The sequence below is a fragment of the Yarrowia lipolytica genome, chromosome 1F (genome assembly GCF_001761485.1).
Source record: "Yarrowia lipolytica chromosome 1F, complete sequence".
NCBI lineage: Eukaryota > Fungi > Ascomycota > Dipodascomycetes > Dipodascales > Yarrowia > Yarrowia lipolytica.
The window spans coordinates 1,289,415-1,307,369 of NC_090775.1; the positions used below are offsets into that span (position 1 = coordinate 1,289,415).

Consider the following 17,955-nt stretch of genomic DNA (forward strand, 5'->3'; position numbering starts at 1 on the left):
TGAGTTCATATATAGATCAGCTGGCGCCGTCTTCACCTCCTCCACAAACACACAAAACCGCCAGCTACTAACCGAACCACAATACCAAATGTCCCTCGTCAAAGCCCGATACGGAAAGGATAACGTCCGAGTGCTCAAGGTGTCGCGAGACCCCTCCAACCCCAAGATCCAGCAGGTCCAGGAGCTGGTGGTCAAGTGTCTGCTGGAAGGAGACATTGAGGTTTCGTACACCAAGGCCGACAACACCCCCATTGTCGCCACCGACACGGTCAAGAACACCACCTTCATTGTGGCCAAGCAGCTGCCCGGCACCTGGCCCATTGAGCTTTTTGGCGCTGTGCTGGCCGACCACTTCATCAAGAAGTACCCCCATATTTCGTCCGCCCACGTCGACATTGAGCAGTACAAGTGGACCAAGTACGACGTGAACGGCAAGACATCGCAGCACTCGTTTGTGCACGACGGCACCGAGCTGCGAACCGTGCACGTCGACCGATACAGAGACGCCGCCAAGAACCCCGAAACCGTCACCACCTTCAACATTGCCTCCGGTATCAAGGATCTGTCTGTGCTCAAGTCGACGGGATCCATGTTCTACGGCTATCACAAGGACGACTTTACCACGCTCAAGCCCACAAAGGACCGAATCCTGTCCACCGACGTGGCTGCCACCTGGCACTGGATCTCCAAGGAGATTGATACCCTGGACAAGATCAAGGAGATTGCCAAGAAAGGTATATTTGACAGTGTGTATGCCCAGGTTGTCGACACCACTTTGCAGCGATTTGCCACCGAAAACTCCGCTTCCGTCCAGGCCACCATGTACAACATGTCCACCGACATCCTCGATAAGGCTTCCCTGGTGGAGACGGTGGACTACGAGCTCCCCAACAAGCATTACTTTGAGCTGGACCTGAGCTGGCATCATGGTCTCAAGAACACCGGCACCGACGCCGAGGTGTACGTTCCCCAGTCCAACCCCAACGGTCTCATCAAGTCTTCTGTTGGCCGATCAAAGTTGTAGGAACAAGTGTTAAATGTAATAGTAAAATAGATGAAAGAAAAATCCGAGTAGCCCGGTCGAATGAAGGTGTATTAGATGGAGTGTGTCAAACGGAGCATTACCACTGTGATCAAACTCCACGAACCATCTACATCGAAAGTACAAGTCATCATGAAGCTCCACCTTCACTCTGGATCAACTGATAGCGTCTCTAGAGTATGTACATACGAGGACCTACGCAATTAGTTTTACAACTAACCTTGCAGCTTCAACTCAGCCGCATCGGTGGAGGGACCAGAGCCCCCCACGCTGATAGACTCCCACCTGTCGGAGTAGCGCACAGGAAGCCTGTATGGCACTACAACTATACCTCAAGTTGAACTGCGGTGGACTCAAGCAAAGATTTCTGGTAACAAAAAGGACTTTTCTGGTAGAAAAAAGGTTGGTGAATTCAAAACTAGCGGGTCTTGAAACCCATCACCGGTTTCATGTTCTTTTATTACTGTTTCTGTCCCAAATCGTCTCTTAACGACATTTCGGAAAAACTATTCTTCCGCGTTCCAAAAGCAAGCATACACACATTTTGGTGTGCATTAGAGAGGTTGGATAAGCGAGGTGGGGGGAAGGCAAGAATGACGTTGGCTAGAGCGAGCTGTTCCCGAGGGATGAATGTGATGGATACACTGGAATCTCCATGGTCACGTGATTGGATATCAGCGGCCGTTGTAGCATCATTTGTTACACCTACAACAGTGCAATGTTGCATAGTGCAAATGTATCGTCCCTTCCGTACTTGAGTTATTCCCCTCAAACTCACGGCCAGAAAGAGAGCCCTGAAGCGGATGAAGGAAGCAGCGCGAAGGAGGGCTATGTGGCTCCAAATACGTGGAGATTGGTACTTGAAAAAGACCCGCAATCAAACGAGCAGCTCTTTGTATGATGGCATTTTGTCTCTTTGTATCTATAGCTCGCTCCGCATGTATAGCAAGCCTTTGTATGATTAGGAGGGCCGAGAACGCTAGTGAGCGGGGTTCGAGGGAGGGGAGGAGATGGGGTCTGAGAGGGTATGTAGAAGGATGAAAGTGGGAGGGTTTTGAGGGGAGAAAAGCGGAATCGACCAAGAGGCATGGTCTGACCGAGTCGGCGCTTTTCTCTTGTCAATTCCACCTCTCCAACAGCCGCTGATAACCACCTTCTTTCGCACTTGTTGCTATGGACTGATCATCCGCCAACGTTATGCAGTGCGAGGCTAACCGTAAGAGACGTTGAATATATATATATATATAACAGCGAGAGACAACCGCCCAAAACGGCTGAATATTCCAATTACCTGCTGAACAAACGACAATGACCACTAAACAGTTCCAATTCGACTCGGATCCGCTCAATTCTGCCCTTGCCGCCACCGCGGAGGCCTCAGGCCTCGCTTACCTCCCCAAGAGCAAGGTCATCTACTACCCTCTGACCAACGACAAGGTGACGTTGATTTCAGGTGGAGGAGCTGGCCACGAGCCTGCTCAGACCGGGTTTGTGGGTCCCGGACTGCTGGATGCGGCCGTGTCGGGCCAGATCTTTGCCTCACCTTCCACCAAACAGATCATTGCCGGAGTCAATGCCGTCAAGTCGCAACGGGGCTCCATCATTATCGTCATGAACTACACTGGCGATGTGATCCACTTTGGAATGGCCGCCGAGCAGCTGCGGTCCCGATATGACTACCACGCCGAACTGGTGTCCATTGGCGACGACATTTCCGTCAACAAGAAGGCCGGACGACGAGGTCTGGCAGGAACCGTTCTTGTTCACAAGATCGCAGGCCATCTTGCCCGAGATGGCTGGGACGTCGGAGTGCTTGCTGAAGCTCTGCGAACCACCGCCGCCAACCTGGCCACCGTGGCTGCGTCTCTGGAACACTGCACTGTACCTGGCAGAAAGTTCGAGACCGAACTGGCGGCCGATGAGATGGAGATTGGCATGGGTATCCACAACGAGCCCGGTGTCAAGACCATCAAGATTGGCAAGGTTGAGTCTCTGCTGGACGAATTGGTCGACAAGTTCGAGCCCTCCAAGCAGGACTTTGTGCCCTTCAACAAGGGCGACGAGGTGGTGCTGCTGGTCAATTCCCTCGGAGGAGTCTCTTCTCTGGAACTCCACGCCATTGCCAACATTGCCCAGACAAAGTTCGAGAAGGTGCTGGGCGTCAAGACCGTGCGACTTATTGTTGGCAACTTCATGGCTGCCTTCAACGGTCCTGGCTTCTCTTTGACTCTGCTCAACGTCACCACGACCGCCAAGAAGGGCAACTTTGACGTTCTGGGAGCCCTGGACGCTCCCGTGTCCACCGCCGCCTGGCCCTCTCTGCAGCAGAAGGACAAGCCTGCCAACGGCGGTGTCCAGGAGGAGAAGGAGACCGACTCGGACAAGCCTGCTGAGCCTACTGGAATCAAGGCCGACGGAAAGCTGTTCAAGGCCATGATTGAGAGTGCTGTTGACGATCTCAAGAAGGAGGAGCCCCAGATTACCAAATACGACACTATTGCTGGCGATGGAGACTGTGGAGAGACTCTGTTGGCTGGAGGCGACGGTATTCTGGACGCTATCAAGAACAAGAAGATTGACCTTGATGATGCCGCTGGAGTGGCTGATATTTCTCACATCGTCGAGAACTCCATGGGAGGCACCTCGGGAGGTCTCTACTCCATCTTCTTCTCCGGTCTCGTGGTCGGTATCAAGGAGACCAAGGCCAAGGAGCTGTCTGTCGATGTGTTTGCCAAGGCATGTGAGACTGCTCTGGAGACTCTTTCTAAGTACACCCAGGCCCGAGTCGGCGACCGAACCCTCATGGACGCACTTGTTCCCTTTGTAGAGACCCTCAGCAAGACCAAGGACTTCGCCAAGGCCGTAGAGGCTGCTCGGAAGGGCGCCGACGAGACTTCCAAGCTGCCTGCCAATTTTGGCCGTGCCTCGTATGTGAACGAGGAGGGATTGGAGAACATTCCTGACCCTGGAGCTCTTGGACTGGCCGTCATTTTCGAAGGTCTTCTCAAGGCCTGGGAGAAGAAGTAGTGTGTAACGGTGAAAGTATGTAGTAAAATGATTAATGACGATGCTGAAGTGAGGATAATGGAGGTAAACATCTGCCGACTGCTTGATCCAGGGTATATACCACTCGTACTTGTTCTAGGGAGAATACTCGATGATATTCTATCCTAAGTAAGTACCAGTCATCTTCACTATTCCGGATACCTGACTCGTTGCTGCAATTACTCTCACCTCACACCGCTTACTATTCTATGCTATAAATTAATACTACTTGTACTGTACTTTTGTTGCTGACCTCGTTTCCAGATCATCCTCCCTATTAATCCAACCACTCGTCAAAGTAGCTGCACTCCACATCCACCGGTCCTCCGGCGCTGCACACGTTGAAGACAGGACACTGGCCACAAACAGACTCGGTGTAAGCGTCTTTTGGCAGCTCCTCGTCGGGAAGATCGCCATTGAGAGTCGCCTTGTATCCTGCCTTGCATCTTTCCAGACGGTCATCGTAAACCAAGACCTCGCACAGTATTCGAATATGGCCCTCATCCAGCTCCACTCGTGACACCTCCTGGTCGACAATGAACTGCTTGATGTCTGTGACATGCACGGGTGGTGCGTTGGCCCCGAGCGCCAGGTTTGTGTTCTCCTCGCAGTAGTGGTAGACCACGTCGAGCAGCAGATCGACAAACTCGGAATCGAGCTCGGCATCGGAAAACCAGGGACCTCCTGTGAGCTCAGCCGAGGGTTGCAGGTTGTACAGCATGTACATTTTCCGCGTCTTCTGCTGTACGCTCTTGACCATCTTGATGATGTGCTGCTGCTCCAGCGACTTGAGACATCGGTGGACCACGTTGATGTGCAAGTTGGACCTGGCTGTGATGGTCCGCACCCAGATGCCGTCACGCTCCGACTCTGCAATGTAGTTGTACACAATGTACTCGTCAGACGTGAGCTTGGATACAATGTCAGCCGTCTCGATCGACACGGCCTGCAGCATCACCTGTCCTCCCTGCTCCAGCACCTTGACTCTGGACGAGTTGTGTAGCTCCGCGATCCACGCCTCCAGCTTCTCGCCTGCTACGTCCACGAGGTCGGCCACCTCCGCGTACGTGAAGAGCTTGGCCTTGGGCCCCTCCAGCATTTTGGCGTGCAAATCATCCGCGGACATTTTGAAAAGGTGCGGTTGTTGTGCAAGTCTGGAAAAAAAAAAGTTGGATGGCGAAATTATTTCGTCACACTTTTCTAGTGCGTCTGAGATGCGCGCATATGTGGGATGGAGGTGGTTGGTAGGGGGCCGAAAGACTGCTCTGGAGACTAGTGGGGTGGTTGGAGCGGATCGCAGAGGTGTATATATGCGAGTTTTCAAGTTTCAACGGAAAAAAACAGCCCTTTAGCTGGTATTGTGTGTTGTGTGACAATCTGGTAGAGTTGGTTGGATAATCTTCATTAACAAAAAGCCCAACTGAAAATGTATAAAGTAAGTATAGTCTAAGTAACTGAGAGCGAGAAGAGACGTGTGTTATTTCTAAGGCTTACAGCGAAGATACCGAGCCAATTTTTTTGTCAGCTTGTGAAGAATTATGATTAAATTATTTTTCAATCTTCCACTTCTCTCTCACTTGCTTCACACACCTCATTAACCACACCCCGTCTCCGCCCTATGTTCTCTTTAGGTTCGCACTACGAACATGCACCTTCTAGTATCACCACCATCACTCTCACCAACCAGCCATGGCACGAATCAAGCTTGATCTGAGCTCGGACGAGGAGCCCACGGTATCGTTCAAGCGCAAAACGGTCAAGAAGGCCGCCAAGCCCAAATCTGCGGAGAAAGAGTCAGATGAAGAGCCCAGTATGGTGTTCAAATCGAAGATCAAGGCCGTCAAGCTGGTCAAAAACGAACAGACCCGCTCCAACGAGTACCAGCAGGAGCTGGACGAGATGAAGAACAATTTTGGACACCTGCAAACGAAAGAGGAGATTGGTAGCTTCAAAACTGACACTACCGGAGAGATCAAGACAACCAAGAAGGTCACATTCGAGGGTGTACCAGACACCAAGGACGAGCCCTCCTCCTCCGCAGACTTTATCTCACTGTCGGGAATGGAACACAGCAACACAGACTTGCCTGCCACATCCAAAGAAGGCTACACGGCGTCTCTGGATGACGGGTACGACTCGGATCTGTCTATATCCGAGGGGAGAGATTTTCAGGACGATCTACTGGTGATTGGCGAGTCTGGGGTGTCGGACCAGGCCGATGCTAGAAGAGCCGATATGGCTGAAGCCATCTACGAGGCGCAGTTGACTGCAAGTGAAGATGACGAGGAGGACAGGAGAGGATGGGAGAAGTCGCAGTTCCGGTCGTCGGGTGTATTCAAGGATGACTCCACGTCGGAAACTAAGTACCGGGAGTCCACTGATCACGAGGCTCATAATCTGGCGCTGAAAAAGCTGCATTCGGTGCCGGAGATTCCGTCTCTGACAGATGTAGTGGAGTCCATCAAGCAGCGCAAGGTAGACATGGACGCGCGCAAATCTGATCTTGAGCTGACGCTAGAGCAGTACCAGCGCGAGATTTCGCTCATTGAGGAGCGTCAGAAGGAGGTGGCCGATCTGGTCAACAAGCAGCTGGCTCTTTAGGGGTGTTTGTGATGGTTTGAAGGACTACGACGATTGTCAATTGCATTCTAACGACTATGAATGCACGATACTAGGCAGTACCTACACAGCTACAGTAGTTGACAACATGTCACACTGCCATTACAACCACTCAACCAACACACACACAGTCTACAAGTACAAGTACCGTACAAGTAACTGTAGGCCGTATCTTCTCTTCAAAGTTTGAGGTTGACTCCGTCACGACCAGTTTGCCTTTAGACATTGACTTGAGTGTTTAACCATGGATCTCCAAATTACGCGATAGACGCGACGAGCCAGTGACAATGACAAACGAGCCGCTCTGGGTGGGAAAAGAGGTGCTTCTGAAAAACAACACGAGCGAGCGACAATGGGACGGAAGAAACAACACATTTGCATCCCCATTTGTGTCTCTATCATTTACTTGTTCCTTCCACAAATCTCCACCACCGCCAAGGCTGGTCATGGTTGCGTCTGTCTATCTCTCTCTATCCTTTGGGCTCCAACTCTATCGGTTGCTTGGAATGTGTGTGTTTTTTTTTTTTTTTTTGGTATTGAACCAAAGAACAGGAGGAGTACTTGTAGTGCCGGGAGACCGTGGGGCTGACGTAATGAGTAATGTATATCACGTGACAAGTCCGACAAGACCACAAATCGGTTTCACCAGGACTCTGTTACAACTACAGTGTACTCGTAGTTTTATTAATGTTGCTTCCCCCTGACCAAACGCACCATTGTCAAGGTTATGACCTCCCACGTCAACATAAAAAAAAGCCGTTGTGAGAAAGGCAGCGTGTATATATATAGTCGTGTGCTCCCCCGTTTTGTTTCCACTTCCCTCTGTTCACCAATGGAAAGTCCCAGTTTTCGCGCACGGCCATGTTTGCTCGTTGTTCTGCTGCCTGTGCTGAGACCGTCGCCCGCCGGTACTTAAGAGCTGCGGCGGTTTACACGCACCCTGCAGCTCCGTCAAATTTCACTCCTACAGCAAATCAAGCCCGGACACCACCACACACAAACATCATGTTCCGAAGCCGAATCTCGCACCTGGCCCGGACCATGGGCCGAATGAACCGCCCCAGCCCCATGGCCCGAAAATACGCGTCCCACGAGCTGCTCCAGGGCGCCATGCCGACCCCTGTCAAGCTGGTGATTGCCTTTGGAGCCACCACCGCCTTCTTCATGTGGGCGGCCAAGCAGCTCGACAAGAAGCCCGTGGTGGCCGAGATCACCGAGGAGGACTACAACCAGATGGTCCAGCAGACCAAATCCAAGTACAAGAAGGCCGCGTTTGGCCCCAACGAGGTCTCCGTCATCTTTGTGCTAGGAGGCCCCGGAGCCGGCAAGGGCACCCAGTGCGAGAAGCTGGTCAACGAGTACGGCTTTGTGCACCTGTCTGCCGGTGATCTGCTGCGAGAGGAGCAGTCTCGACCCAACTCGCAGTACGGCAAGCTCATCGCCGACTGCATCAAGGCGGGAGACATTGTGCCCCAGGAGGTGACCATTGGCCTGCTCAAGAACGCCATGAAGGAGAGCGTGGCCAAGGGCAAGACCCGATTCCTCATTGATGGCTTCCCCCGAAAGATGGACCAGGCCCTCAAGTTCGAGGAGGACGTGGCCGTCTCCAAGTTCACTCTCTTCTTCGAGTGTCCCGAGGAGGTCATGCTCAAGCGTCTGCTCAAGCGAGGCGAGACCTCGGGCCGAACCGATGACAACATCGAGTCCATCCGAAAGCGGTTCGTGACCTTCATCGAGACTTCCATGCCTGTCGTCGACTACTTTGAGACCCAGGACCGAGTCGTGGTTGTCGACTGCAAGCAGGACCCTGACGTGGTTTACGACAATGTTAAGGACGCTCTTCATGCCCGAGGCATTCACCTTAAGCAGTAAATAGATATAGATTGAGATACTGACTGAGATTGTAGTGTAGGACAGGACCCTGGGATGGTACAAGTCTTTCTGGGGGAAGGTAACGCGACTAAACGACAATGGGTGTTTCTCAATTGTATATATAACTGATATGTAGTGCTTTCAGTAGGTTTCTTCCTGTTTTCAGTTGTTTGGATTGTTTTGATATCCCCTCTCTGTCATTACAGTAGTTATTCAATGAGTGTTTGCTTTGTTTTATATTTTTCACCTAAGTATAAATCGAGTAAACCCCCTTTTTTTTTAACTAAATACTTACATCCAGACCACTCTACGATAAAGTTCACCCATCCACCTGCATATCATGGATATTTTATTTAGCCCATCATCTCATCTTTCACCTCAAGCATGTCGGCAAGAACTGAGCGGATCGACTTCAACGAAGGGTTGAACACTCTCCAGCTGGTTCCCGCCACGGCCTCGGTGGGAAGACGAGGAAAAGGAGCTGGCTTCTACTGTGAAGTGTGCAACCTCACATACAAAGACTCCATTCAATGGATCGACCATCTCAACAGTAAACAGCACTTGTATGAGATTGGAGAGACGGACGGACCCCGACAATCGACGCTGGAGGATGTTCAGAAGCGGCTCAAGTGGCTGACGGAGCGAAAACGCGCCCAGGAGAAGGAGTTGGACTACGATATCAACGCTCGGATCAGTGCCAGAAAACAGTTGATTGAGCGACAGAAGAAGAAGAAGAAGGATCGAAAGCGACAGAAACGAGAGGAAAAGGTGGAAGAAGGAGCTGACGACGAAATGATGGCCGCCATGGGCTTTGGCGGGTTTGGAAGTACAAAAAAGTGATTTTAAGGGCGCCAGAACATTTCACTGTACGGATAGCTCGTGCTACACAGCACATCAGCACATTAGCACCACACACAAGCCACGGAACTGCACAAGCGTTTAACGCATAGGATACACACGTCTAATACTCGAACGGTCTTCCAGGGCAAGTCGGAAGTATCCCAAATCTACATCTGAGTGACCAAGTCTACATCTGAGTGACCAAGTGCTCATTTAATGGACTTACGACACTGCTGTAACAGAAGCACTCTAGGTGAAGCTACGGCAGCAGTCCTCTACGAATGGAAAGTTGACCAGCTAAAATTGTCTATATCACTACGTCCCCCAGTCACTTGAAAGGCTGATCTCAACTGTGAAAGAGATGACCACCTCTGCCAGCATGGTGACAGCAACTACTGCACTTGAGGACGTACACTACTCGCACTCGTACTGTACTCATACTGAAAGATTTCTTGGCAGCAGGGAGTACGACAGGGTGATCGCGGTGGTTATCAGACGGCTTATCCCGCATACCTTCCGACGTCTACAGCCTATGGACATGATCTATAGCGCTATGAAACGGTTGGCGTCAATAATGGGTCATTCTACAAGTACTCGCCTACTGTACGTGTGTACAACCGAGAGTAGTCTTGCTACTTAAACGACAGCACACAAGAGATTTACACTTGTACAATAATTATAAGACAGCACCCTGGTAAAAATGTCCATTATGACATCATCGGACATTGCATGTGGTCCAACATGTAGTCCCAAATAAACTGCTTACTGTAGCTACAATATGTACTTGTACTAGCAGATAATGGTGAAGAGAAGACAACAAATACGAGGACTTGTACTGAACTCGCACCCGTCGACGGACTCACGGTACTGCTTAGTCAGCTATATGGCAACTCTCCGGCCTGGTCTCCACTCAAAAAGAGATCTACACCGTTTCTATGAATCTAAGAGATGGAAGGCAAGTAGACAGACAAACAACATGTGTAAGACCGGGGACGAGTCATACCATTATACTTGCTGCCAAGAGGAAAAAAGCCCCAAACCACAGGCTCGAAAACTCAAACCATTGCTCTCGTGTGTCTGCTCGCGCCCCGACACACTCCCGGTTGCCTCTCCATCCATCCCCCTTACATATTGTATCATACAAGCGGTATATTTGTCTGTGCGGGAGGCGTCTTCCGACACTTTACCCTACCGGTGTGCGGTGGAAAAAAAAAGTCAAAAAGCCAGCAGTGTCCTGCAGAAAAAGCGTAAGTTTAAAATTTCAGCAGAGGGCAACAAGACGAGACTCTCGGCACCTAACACTCTGGATAGTCAACTTCGGATCTTTGAAAACAGCACAATGTCTACTTTATTCGAGGATTCCTTCAAAACCACGTCTGTGGACTCCGCCCGATACGACCGGGTCTCACGAATAACCGCCCAGAGCCTGAATCATGACGACATCCATCTGACTCTGGATGTCAATACAGAGCTGTTCCCCATGTCCAAGGGCGACGTGGTGACCGTGGCTCTGGCCTCCCAGCTGACCGACAAGGAGACCACCTATTCTGGCTGGAGAGAACCCAAGGTGGGCGAAAAGAGTCTGGCTGACGACTACGACTACGTCATGTACGGAACCGTCTACAAGTTTGAGGAGGGCAGTGGAGAGAAGGTGTGAGTATGGAAGAGCGGAGGAGCAAGAACGACGTCCATCGACATGCCTCAGGCGTGTCATTGGAGTCATTGGATTCCCACATTGGGTCGTAGATGTAGTAGTTTGGATGGGTCAATCAATGATGAATGCTGAACATGTTCATCAAGAGAGAAGGACTTGATTCGAAGCAGCAACAACAACAGTGGCTGGATACGGGTGGCAACAAAGCGACAACTCGACTGGACATGTGGCTTCTGTGAGATCGAAATAGCCGATTCGATGCCAATTCTTCGATTAAATTCGCTGATTTGGCGATGAATTAGCTCTTCGAGCAATCTACAGGCGACGCTATGATACCTCAAAGAGAATGCTTATTCCTCGACGATAATGTTAAAGCTCGACGAGAAGAGGTGATGGATTTCGAAATCTGTTTGATACGCAATCTCCAAAGTCTCACAGGTGCTTCCTAAACACTGTCCGACGTTGCTGTGGGCAAATCTAGCACCGACGACAACGTTTCTAGGTCTCTATGAAGTAATCATTTGAAACACAAAGCCGTTCGTCGATACTCATTAACACCATCTCCACTACAAACACTACTATGACCCGCGACAATCACTCATTTCTACGTACTAACCCCAGCGCTGTTTACGTCTCGTTCGGAGGACTCTTGCTCTGTCTTGAGGGAGGATACAGACATCTCTCGTCGCTCAAGCAGGAAAATGTCTACCTGCTGATGAGAGCGTAACCCATTACTTACGTAATTGTAAATTATAATATATAGAGCGTTATGCAGGGCGTACCAGTTGTAGTACTAGTATGTTGGAAACACACCAGGGTCATACTCGTAGTAGGTAAAACCACTCAGGAGATTTCCGAGGCCTTGCCGGCCATGAGAAGACCGACAATGAGACCGAAAAGTCCGAGAACAGAGCCGAAAATCTCAATGACCAGAATTTTGACAAACAGAGCCGAGTCGGCGGCGTCAGCAACGGCGGCAGTGGATCCGGTGATTCCAACACAGATACCACAAACGAGGTTGCCCAGACCGACAGTCAGACCGGCCCAGAAGAGCGAGAAGCCGGTGTACATGTTCGACTTGGTGTACACGTCTTCCACGCTCGCCAGCTTGGCCGAAAAGACAATGGCCATAATCAGACCGTAGATGGCCACCACCTCACAGAAAATAATGGAGATGAGGTTTTTGGTTGTGATTCGTGGCGCCTTGACGCCGGCTCCGATGATTGTACTTCCGGTGATGAAAATTCCCCTGAGTTAGTGTGTCTTCAAAGGTGTGTCCAGTTGTACAGCAAGCACATGAACAAGTCACTGGAAAGAAGTCACTGGAAAGAAGTCGCTGGAAGGAAGTCGCTGAATAGGGTCTCTTCCCAGGTCATTTGTGTCTCAAGTAGCATCTCTCTTCCCTTTCTTCGCCGCTCAATGGTCTAGAAACGTTGCTGCCACCGATATTGTCGTCCTTCCTAGACCCCTAGTGCCCGTCTTCCACCAGTGGCATTGCTCCCTTCATCACAAGCAACCAATGATATACTCACCAAGCAGCTCCAATCACACTCAGAGTGATACACATGCCAATGCCCAGATTGGCCCACATGAGCGGACTTGTGGTGGACAGAAACTCGCCGACATTGAAGGACTCGCCTTCGCCCTGGAAAAGCAGGTCTGGGTTAGTACGGTAGAAAGAGCGGGGTGCGGTAGTCGCGTCAACTCACAGCCAGCAACAACTAGTCCAAACAGGAACAGTGTCGAAGCCAGGATTTTCGTAGCCATTTTTTCTGTTGCACTTCGAGGCTCGATGTCGTCGGTCGTGGTGGTCGTCACACCGTGTGCAGTGTCTCTTGTATCGATGGGAGTATAGGGTTAGGGCATACATGGAGCTTACCAGTAGGCATAAATGGTGTGCTGGATGCAGCATAATGTGAGATCTACGGGTACGTTATCGGGAATATCAAACTACAAGTACGGATACACGATAGCTACTTGTCTTTCATTTTCGACACCAATGACCAAACGTGAGTACTGTGCTAGATTTGCAGTTGGAAGTCCCCCTCTTGCCGCCCTTGTTACTAACACAGCACATCCACTACTCTCACAGGTACCCCTGATTGTATCGCCGTCGATTCGACCCCCACAAGCCGTGACGCTGCCATTCGAGTACAAGTCGTTACCGGCCAACATGCCGCAGGCGGTCAATGAAGACGATATTCTCGACACACTCGGGCAGCTGAGTCAGAAGCTGGAACAGCTGGAGCAGGATCATAGAGCCGCGGTAGCGACATACCAGAGCTGGCGGGAGAACGTGGACCAGCAGACCCGGGAAGAACAGCGCAAGATTGCTCCTGGATACCTGGATTCAGTGGACCGAATTCTGGTGCCTCAGAAGAGGACCGAAACTGTGGAGCAGGAGCAGGAGATGGACACCGAGGAGGACGGCAAGGAGGAGGAGCCCGTCAATGAGCTGGACAAGGCCTTTGGAAAGGTCGGGCTGGAGTAACCACGCCGGTTGGATATTGAACTATTTGCATATTATGAACGTTATGATTGACTGTTAGGTGTGAGTAGATAGTCTACGAGTACAAGTAGCTACTATTTCACAGATAATGTATAAAGGAGACGGGTGGACTTATCTGTTATTGTAGACCTTCACAAACAATGCCAATCCATTGCTACAATTGAACACGTTACAAACATTCCCTGTATTAAGTCCATATTCCCCCCCCCCCCCCCTCTCTACCCATCCAAACGTGCGTCAATCTCTATCTGTTCACGACTCACTGAGCATAGCCTCGAGGAAATGCTCGGGATCGGGTTGCTTGGCCGTCACATCCACCTTGATGTCATTCTTCTGTAGGTAGTCCAATGTGGTAGGTCCTATACTGGCAATCTTGAAGCCATGAGCAGGGTTCTTTTTGAGATACTCCACAATCTGAGCGGTGCCAGAGGGAGCAAAGAAACAGATCCAGTTGTGCTTGGCGTCGGGGAGCGCCCCCACAGCCTTCTCAAACCGTCCAGCAATGTCGTCCAGATCAACAGTCTCATAAACAGTGTACTCCACCAGACTTCGTCCAGCCTCTCTTAACTTGTTGGGGATGGTGTCTCGTCGCACCTTTCCTGCGTAAAAGGCAAATCGCTGGTATCCATCCGACAACAGTTGCGGCACAAGAGCGGCTCCATTACCCGTCTCTTCTCCTCGAACGTCCTTGAAGCCCAGTTCGCGGAGACACCTTGCGGTAGCCGGACCAACGGTGTATGCAGGTTTGCAGAGCAGCTCTGGACTGGCGTATTCTCCGAGGATTTCAACTGCGCGGTGAGAGGTGACAATCACGGCGTCAATACCATCCACCTCGTTGGCAATGTGTGTTTTGAGAGATTCGATTCCGACCGGAGAATGCTGCAGAAGAGGCACAAAAACAGCATTGTGACCCTTCTGCTCGACAAACAGCTCCTGGTAGAAATCTCGCGGCGTCGTAGGGTTCTTGAGCAGTAGGATGTTCATGATTTCCCGGGGTTGCGTGTAGCTGTAGAGAGATAGAGCTGAGTCAGATCTGGGGTCTGCATGCTGATGATCTCAAGTCACGTGATACAAATCTACGTATATCTGGAGATGGTGGATTGTGGGCGAAAAACGAAAGGGGAAATGGGCTAAGAGCACGCTGTTGCTCCTTAGGACATTTTTCACCGTTCTATGAAACTGGACATTGTCATTGGATGGTGGAAAGTGTGTGTACAATGTTAGGGTGAAACTTCTGATTCTTGTAGCACTTTTGGGAACAGGAGAGGCACTGAAAGATGGTATATTTGGCTGTGAAGACCTATTAGTGAATACATGATCATATTGGATATATCATTCTGATTCGATTAATGTTGAAAAACAGTCATTTTGAGGCTTCTTCACACCCAAATAGTTGTTGTCGTCAGGAGAAAAATGGTCAACTAAACTCAAGTATATTATAGAGTAACTTCAAGTAAGAACATGTCCACTCCATATATCCCCCTGGGGAGATAAATAATACAATAAAACCTGATGATATCAAAAAATCCAACATTACCTATATCCATTTGCAACTCTTCTCTCATCTCCCCTATACCCCATTTTACACCGGTCTAAATTCTCTCTGATCACATGACTGGAAATAAATTGTATCAAGCTGCATATCGTCTCCTAGCCTTAACCACCACCACCACATCATGATCACACTTCCAGAGCAGCTGGAGAAGCTGTCCAAGCAGGAAAATCTCATTGCACAAGGCGCTGAGTCGTTGGTGTATTCCGCCCAGCACCCCTACCTCCCCCAACAAGAATGCATCGTTAAATACAGACCCAAGAAGCCATATCGTCTTCCGGAACTTGATGCCCAGCTCAGCAAACACAGAACGCTGGCCGAGGCCCGGGTGTTGCAGAAGCTGGCTCTTGGAGACGTGGAAGTGCCCCATCTGGTCTTCATCGATGCCAAAAACGGACTCATCTACATGGAGAAGATCGAAGGTCTGAGTGTGAAGCAGTGGATCTGGAACGAGGAGGGAGACACCGAAGGAGGGGCCCAGGAGGCCGGAGATAAGAGCAGATCGTTACCGGATGGTGACGTGTCTTCTCTGAAGGACACCCTGGTTCTTGTCGGCCAAGAAATCGGCAAGTTGCATAAATCTGACATTGTCCATGGCGATCTGACCACTTCGAACGTCATGTTGAGAGACGGCAAGCCTGTCATCATCGACTTTGGACTCGCTTCCGTGTCCACTCTGGCCGAAGATAAGGCTGTGGATCTATATGTCATGGAGCGAGCCGTTCTCAGTACTCATCCTGTCCACAGTCAACAGTACTGCGACTGGTTGTTTGAAGGATACCTGGCTGTTGTCGGCAAGAGTCAGAAAGAGGTGATGCGAAAACTGGAGGATGTTCGACAGCGAGGACGAAAGCGGTCCATGCTAGGTTGAAGTGACGACTGCGTAATGAATTATGTACGAAAATCACAACAAAACCATACCTAACATGAATATTGATTGTATATCAGATATTGTACCATCGAAAGATGTTCGGAATTAGCATTCACACACTGCACAGACACATCGTCTTCCCGCTATTAGGTAATATACATTATGCTATAAGTTATCTACAACAATCCCTGACGCTTGAGATCCTCGTAGGTCTTCTCACTCATGGCGTTTCCATCGCTATCCTCCACCTCGACAATGTTTTCTTCTCGAGTCTCCACCGTCTTGAGCTGTTTCTTCATTCGGTCCCACAATGCATTGGCCTCCTCAATCTTGGTGATGCCTTTAAATGCCTGAGACGGCTCGATACCAAGACATCGGAGTCCAAAGATGTGTCTGGGTGTGGAAAAGTGCTTGTCAAAGATCTTTCGGCCCCGGTAGGTGGTATTTCCACAGATCTCACATGTGTACTCAATTCCCAAACCATGCAACTTATACAGCCAGAAAGGAATGGGTTTTCCGTCCCACCCAAGAGGCAGCTTGAGAGGGTTGGAGATGACCTCATCTTCGTCTTCGTCATCTTCATCTCCAGTCTTTTGTTTCTTGGACCAGGGGGAGCCATCGCTCTGCTGTCCGTATCTGAGGTTTTCGTCAGTAAGACGGTCCTGGTCCTGCTGAGCCGCGATTTCAGCCTGTCTCTCGGAATTAGTCAGCGCTTGCTTCCGTTCCAAATTGGCAACGGTGCTGTCAATAGTCGACTTCAGGAATTCAGCCAGTTCTTCCAGATGGGCCAAAATCGTCTCAGGAGTCCGAGCGGCTGCAGTAGAAGCCTTGGGAGCAGATGTAGGTGTAGGGGTTTCACCACTCTCAGCTCGGGCAACGGCCTTCTTATGCTTCTTTCCAGGCAAATGGTTGTCGTAGACAGCCTGGTTGGTGAACTGTTTGTCACAGAACTTACAGAACAACTCAGGGTTCTCCTCCTTGTCCTGCTTGGAATCAGTCACTTTTATTGACTTTCGAATCGAGTCAATCGTCTTCTGAGGGTCCTCCAGAATGTGCTTCTTGGTGATAAACGACTCCAAATACGAGACGATGGACTCGAGGAACACAGGGTACTTTTTGCCCAGAGCCGCACACGTCTGGGGGTCATAAATGTCGACGTTGTAAAAGGATTTGATGAATCCAATGTATCCCACATGACCCATTCTCTGCTGCTGGTATTCAATGTATAGAGGGGTCATGTCGAGGTATCTGCCCGAGTTTTCGGCGTCTGTGTATTTCTGGCCAAAATTGATCTTTCGAGCTGTGTTGAAAATGCCTGAGGGAAGCGTGTTGCTCTCAGCCTGGCTCATAACGCTCTCCTCCTGTTCTCCGTCGTCTTCAAACACGTCTAGAGCCGGTCGTTTGAGAGTGTAGTTGGCGTACATATCTTGAGCTTGTTCTCCGGGCACCAGTGTCTGTTTGATCTTGTCGATTTTGGCGTAAAAGTCCGTCATGACGCCTTTGAGTTCCTTGGAAGACAGATTTCGAGACCCAGATTTGCCTCTGGGGGCGTCGAGTTCGGCCTTGAGCCGTCGAGCCAGCTTCTGGTACGTATCCAGCATCGTGGCAATCTCGTGCTGGCGCAGCACTGTCTGCCTGTGGGTTGTGGGGGTGCCTACTTGTCGTGTGAAGGGCACATTTTTCAGCTTCTGTAGTCTCGGTTGGAGAGGTGAGTTGGGGGTCAGGGCCTGTGAAGGAGGCAGAATGAGCGGGTTGAAGGCCAGTCGCTCGGCAATACCGGCCTCGATCACCTCCATTTCCTCCAGAGCAGCTCTGGTTGTCATGTTGTGTTTAGGATGATGGTGATGATTTGAGAGAACAGTATTAATGAACGAGATTTATTTCACTTTAGGTGGTGCATGCATGCACGTAGTGGATCTGGGGACGATGGTTAGAAGATCTTTAACAGGCA

General features: G+C 50.3%; 12 protein-coding genes across 12 annotated transcripts; 8 read left to right on the forward strand and 4 right to left on the reverse strand.

Moving 5' to 3' along the window:
* Positions 1-88: 88 nt before the first annotated feature.
* Positions 89-1,024, forward strand: YALI1_F12895g (uncharacterized protein; the record flags this gene model as incomplete). The annotated part of the gene is made up of 1 exon (XM_505198.3): positions 89-1,024. The coding sequence occupies one exon, from the start codon at positions 89-91 to the stop codon at positions 1,022-1,024; it is 936 nt and encodes a 311-aa protein (XP_505198.3).
* A 1,326-nt stretch (positions 1,025-2,350) lies between these two features.
* On the forward strand, positions 2,351-4,069 carry YALI1_F12917g (uncharacterized protein; the record flags this gene model as incomplete). The annotated part of the gene is made up of 1 exon (XM_505199.3): positions 2,351-4,069. The coding sequence occupies one exon, from the start codon at positions 2,351-2,353 to the stop codon at positions 4,067-4,069; it is 1,719 nt and encodes a 572-aa protein (XP_505199.3).
* A 295-nt stretch (positions 4,070-4,364) lies between these two features.
* YALI1_F12946g (uncharacterized protein) lies at positions 4,365-5,213 on the reverse strand (the record flags this gene model as incomplete). Its single annotated transcript, XM_505200.3, has 1 exon — positions 4,365-5,213. The coding sequence occupies one exon, from the start codon at positions 5,211-5,213 to the stop codon at positions 4,365-4,367; it is 849 nt and encodes a 282-aa protein (XP_505200.1).
* Positions 5,214-5,776: 563 nt separating this feature from the next.
* YALI1_F12951g (uncharacterized protein) lies at positions 5,777-6,688 on the forward strand (the record flags this gene model as incomplete). The annotated part of the gene is made up of 1 exon (XM_505201.1): positions 5,777-6,688. The coding sequence occupies one exon, from the start codon at positions 5,777-5,779 to the stop codon at positions 6,686-6,688; it is 912 nt and encodes a 303-aa protein (XP_505201.1).
* Positions 6,689-7,567: 879 nt separating this feature from the next.
* Positions 7,568-8,578, forward strand: YALI1_F12969g (uncharacterized protein; the record flags this gene model as incomplete). Its single annotated transcript, XM_505202.3, has 1 exon — positions 7,568-8,578. One exon carries the CDS (start codon positions 7,568-7,570, stop codon positions 8,576-8,578), a length of 1,011 nt encoding a protein of 336 aa, XP_505202.3.
* A 384-nt stretch (positions 8,579-8,962) lies between these two features.
* On the forward strand, positions 8,963-9,418 carry YALI1_F12983g (uncharacterized protein; the record flags this gene model as incomplete). The annotated part of the gene is made up of 1 exon (XM_505203.1): positions 8,963-9,418. One exon carries the CDS (start codon positions 8,963-8,965, stop codon positions 9,416-9,418), a length of 456 nt encoding a protein of 151 aa, XP_505203.1.
* Positions 9,419-10,757: 1,339 nt separating this feature from the next.
* YALI1_F13001g (uncharacterized protein) lies at positions 10,758-11,799 on the forward strand (the record flags this gene model as incomplete). Its single annotated transcript, XM_505204.3, has 2 exons — positions 10,758-11,071; positions 11,694-11,799. The coding sequence occupies 2 exons, from the start codon at positions 10,758-10,760 to the stop codon at positions 11,797-11,799; spliced, it is 420 nt and encodes a 139-aa protein (XP_505204.1).
* A 116-nt stretch (positions 11,800-11,915) lies between these two features.
* YALI1_F13017g (uncharacterized protein) lies at positions 11,916-12,839 on the reverse strand (the record flags this gene model as incomplete). The annotated part of the gene is made up of 3 exons (XM_505205.3): positions 11,916-12,321; positions 12,605-12,731; positions 12,782-12,839. The coding sequence occupies 3 exons, from the start codon at positions 12,837-12,839 to the stop codon at positions 11,916-11,918; spliced, it is 591 nt and encodes a 196-aa protein (XP_505205.3).
* Positions 12,840-12,963: 124 nt separating this feature from the next.
* YALI1_F13023g (uncharacterized protein) lies at positions 12,964-13,563 on the forward strand (the record flags this gene model as incomplete). Its single annotated transcript, XM_068283313.1, has 1 exon — positions 12,964-13,563. The coding sequence occupies one exon, from the start codon at positions 12,964-12,966 to the stop codon at positions 13,561-13,563; it is 600 nt and encodes a 199-aa protein (XP_068139414.1).
* Positions 13,564-13,833: 270 nt separating this feature from the next.
* On the reverse strand, positions 13,834-14,565 carry YALI1_F13039g (uncharacterized protein; the record flags this gene model as incomplete). Its single annotated transcript, XM_505208.3, has 1 exon — positions 13,834-14,565. One exon carries the CDS (start codon positions 14,563-14,565, stop codon positions 13,834-13,836), a length of 732 nt encoding a protein of 243 aa, XP_505208.3.
* A 692-nt stretch (positions 14,566-15,257) lies between these two features.
* Positions 15,258-16,004, forward strand: YALI1_F13046g (uncharacterized protein; the record flags this gene model as incomplete). Its single annotated transcript, XM_505209.3, has 1 exon — positions 15,258-16,004. The coding sequence occupies one exon, from the start codon at positions 15,258-15,260 to the stop codon at positions 16,002-16,004; it is 747 nt and encodes a 248-aa protein (XP_505209.1).
* Positions 16,005-16,180: 176 nt separating this feature from the next.
* On the reverse strand, positions 16,181-17,827 carry YALI1_F13072g (uncharacterized protein; the record flags this gene model as incomplete). The annotated part of the gene is made up of 1 exon (XM_505210.3): positions 16,181-17,827. One exon carries the CDS (start codon positions 17,825-17,827, stop codon positions 16,181-16,183), a length of 1,647 nt encoding a protein of 548 aa, XP_505210.3.
* Positions 17,828-17,955: the final 128 nt, after the last annotated feature.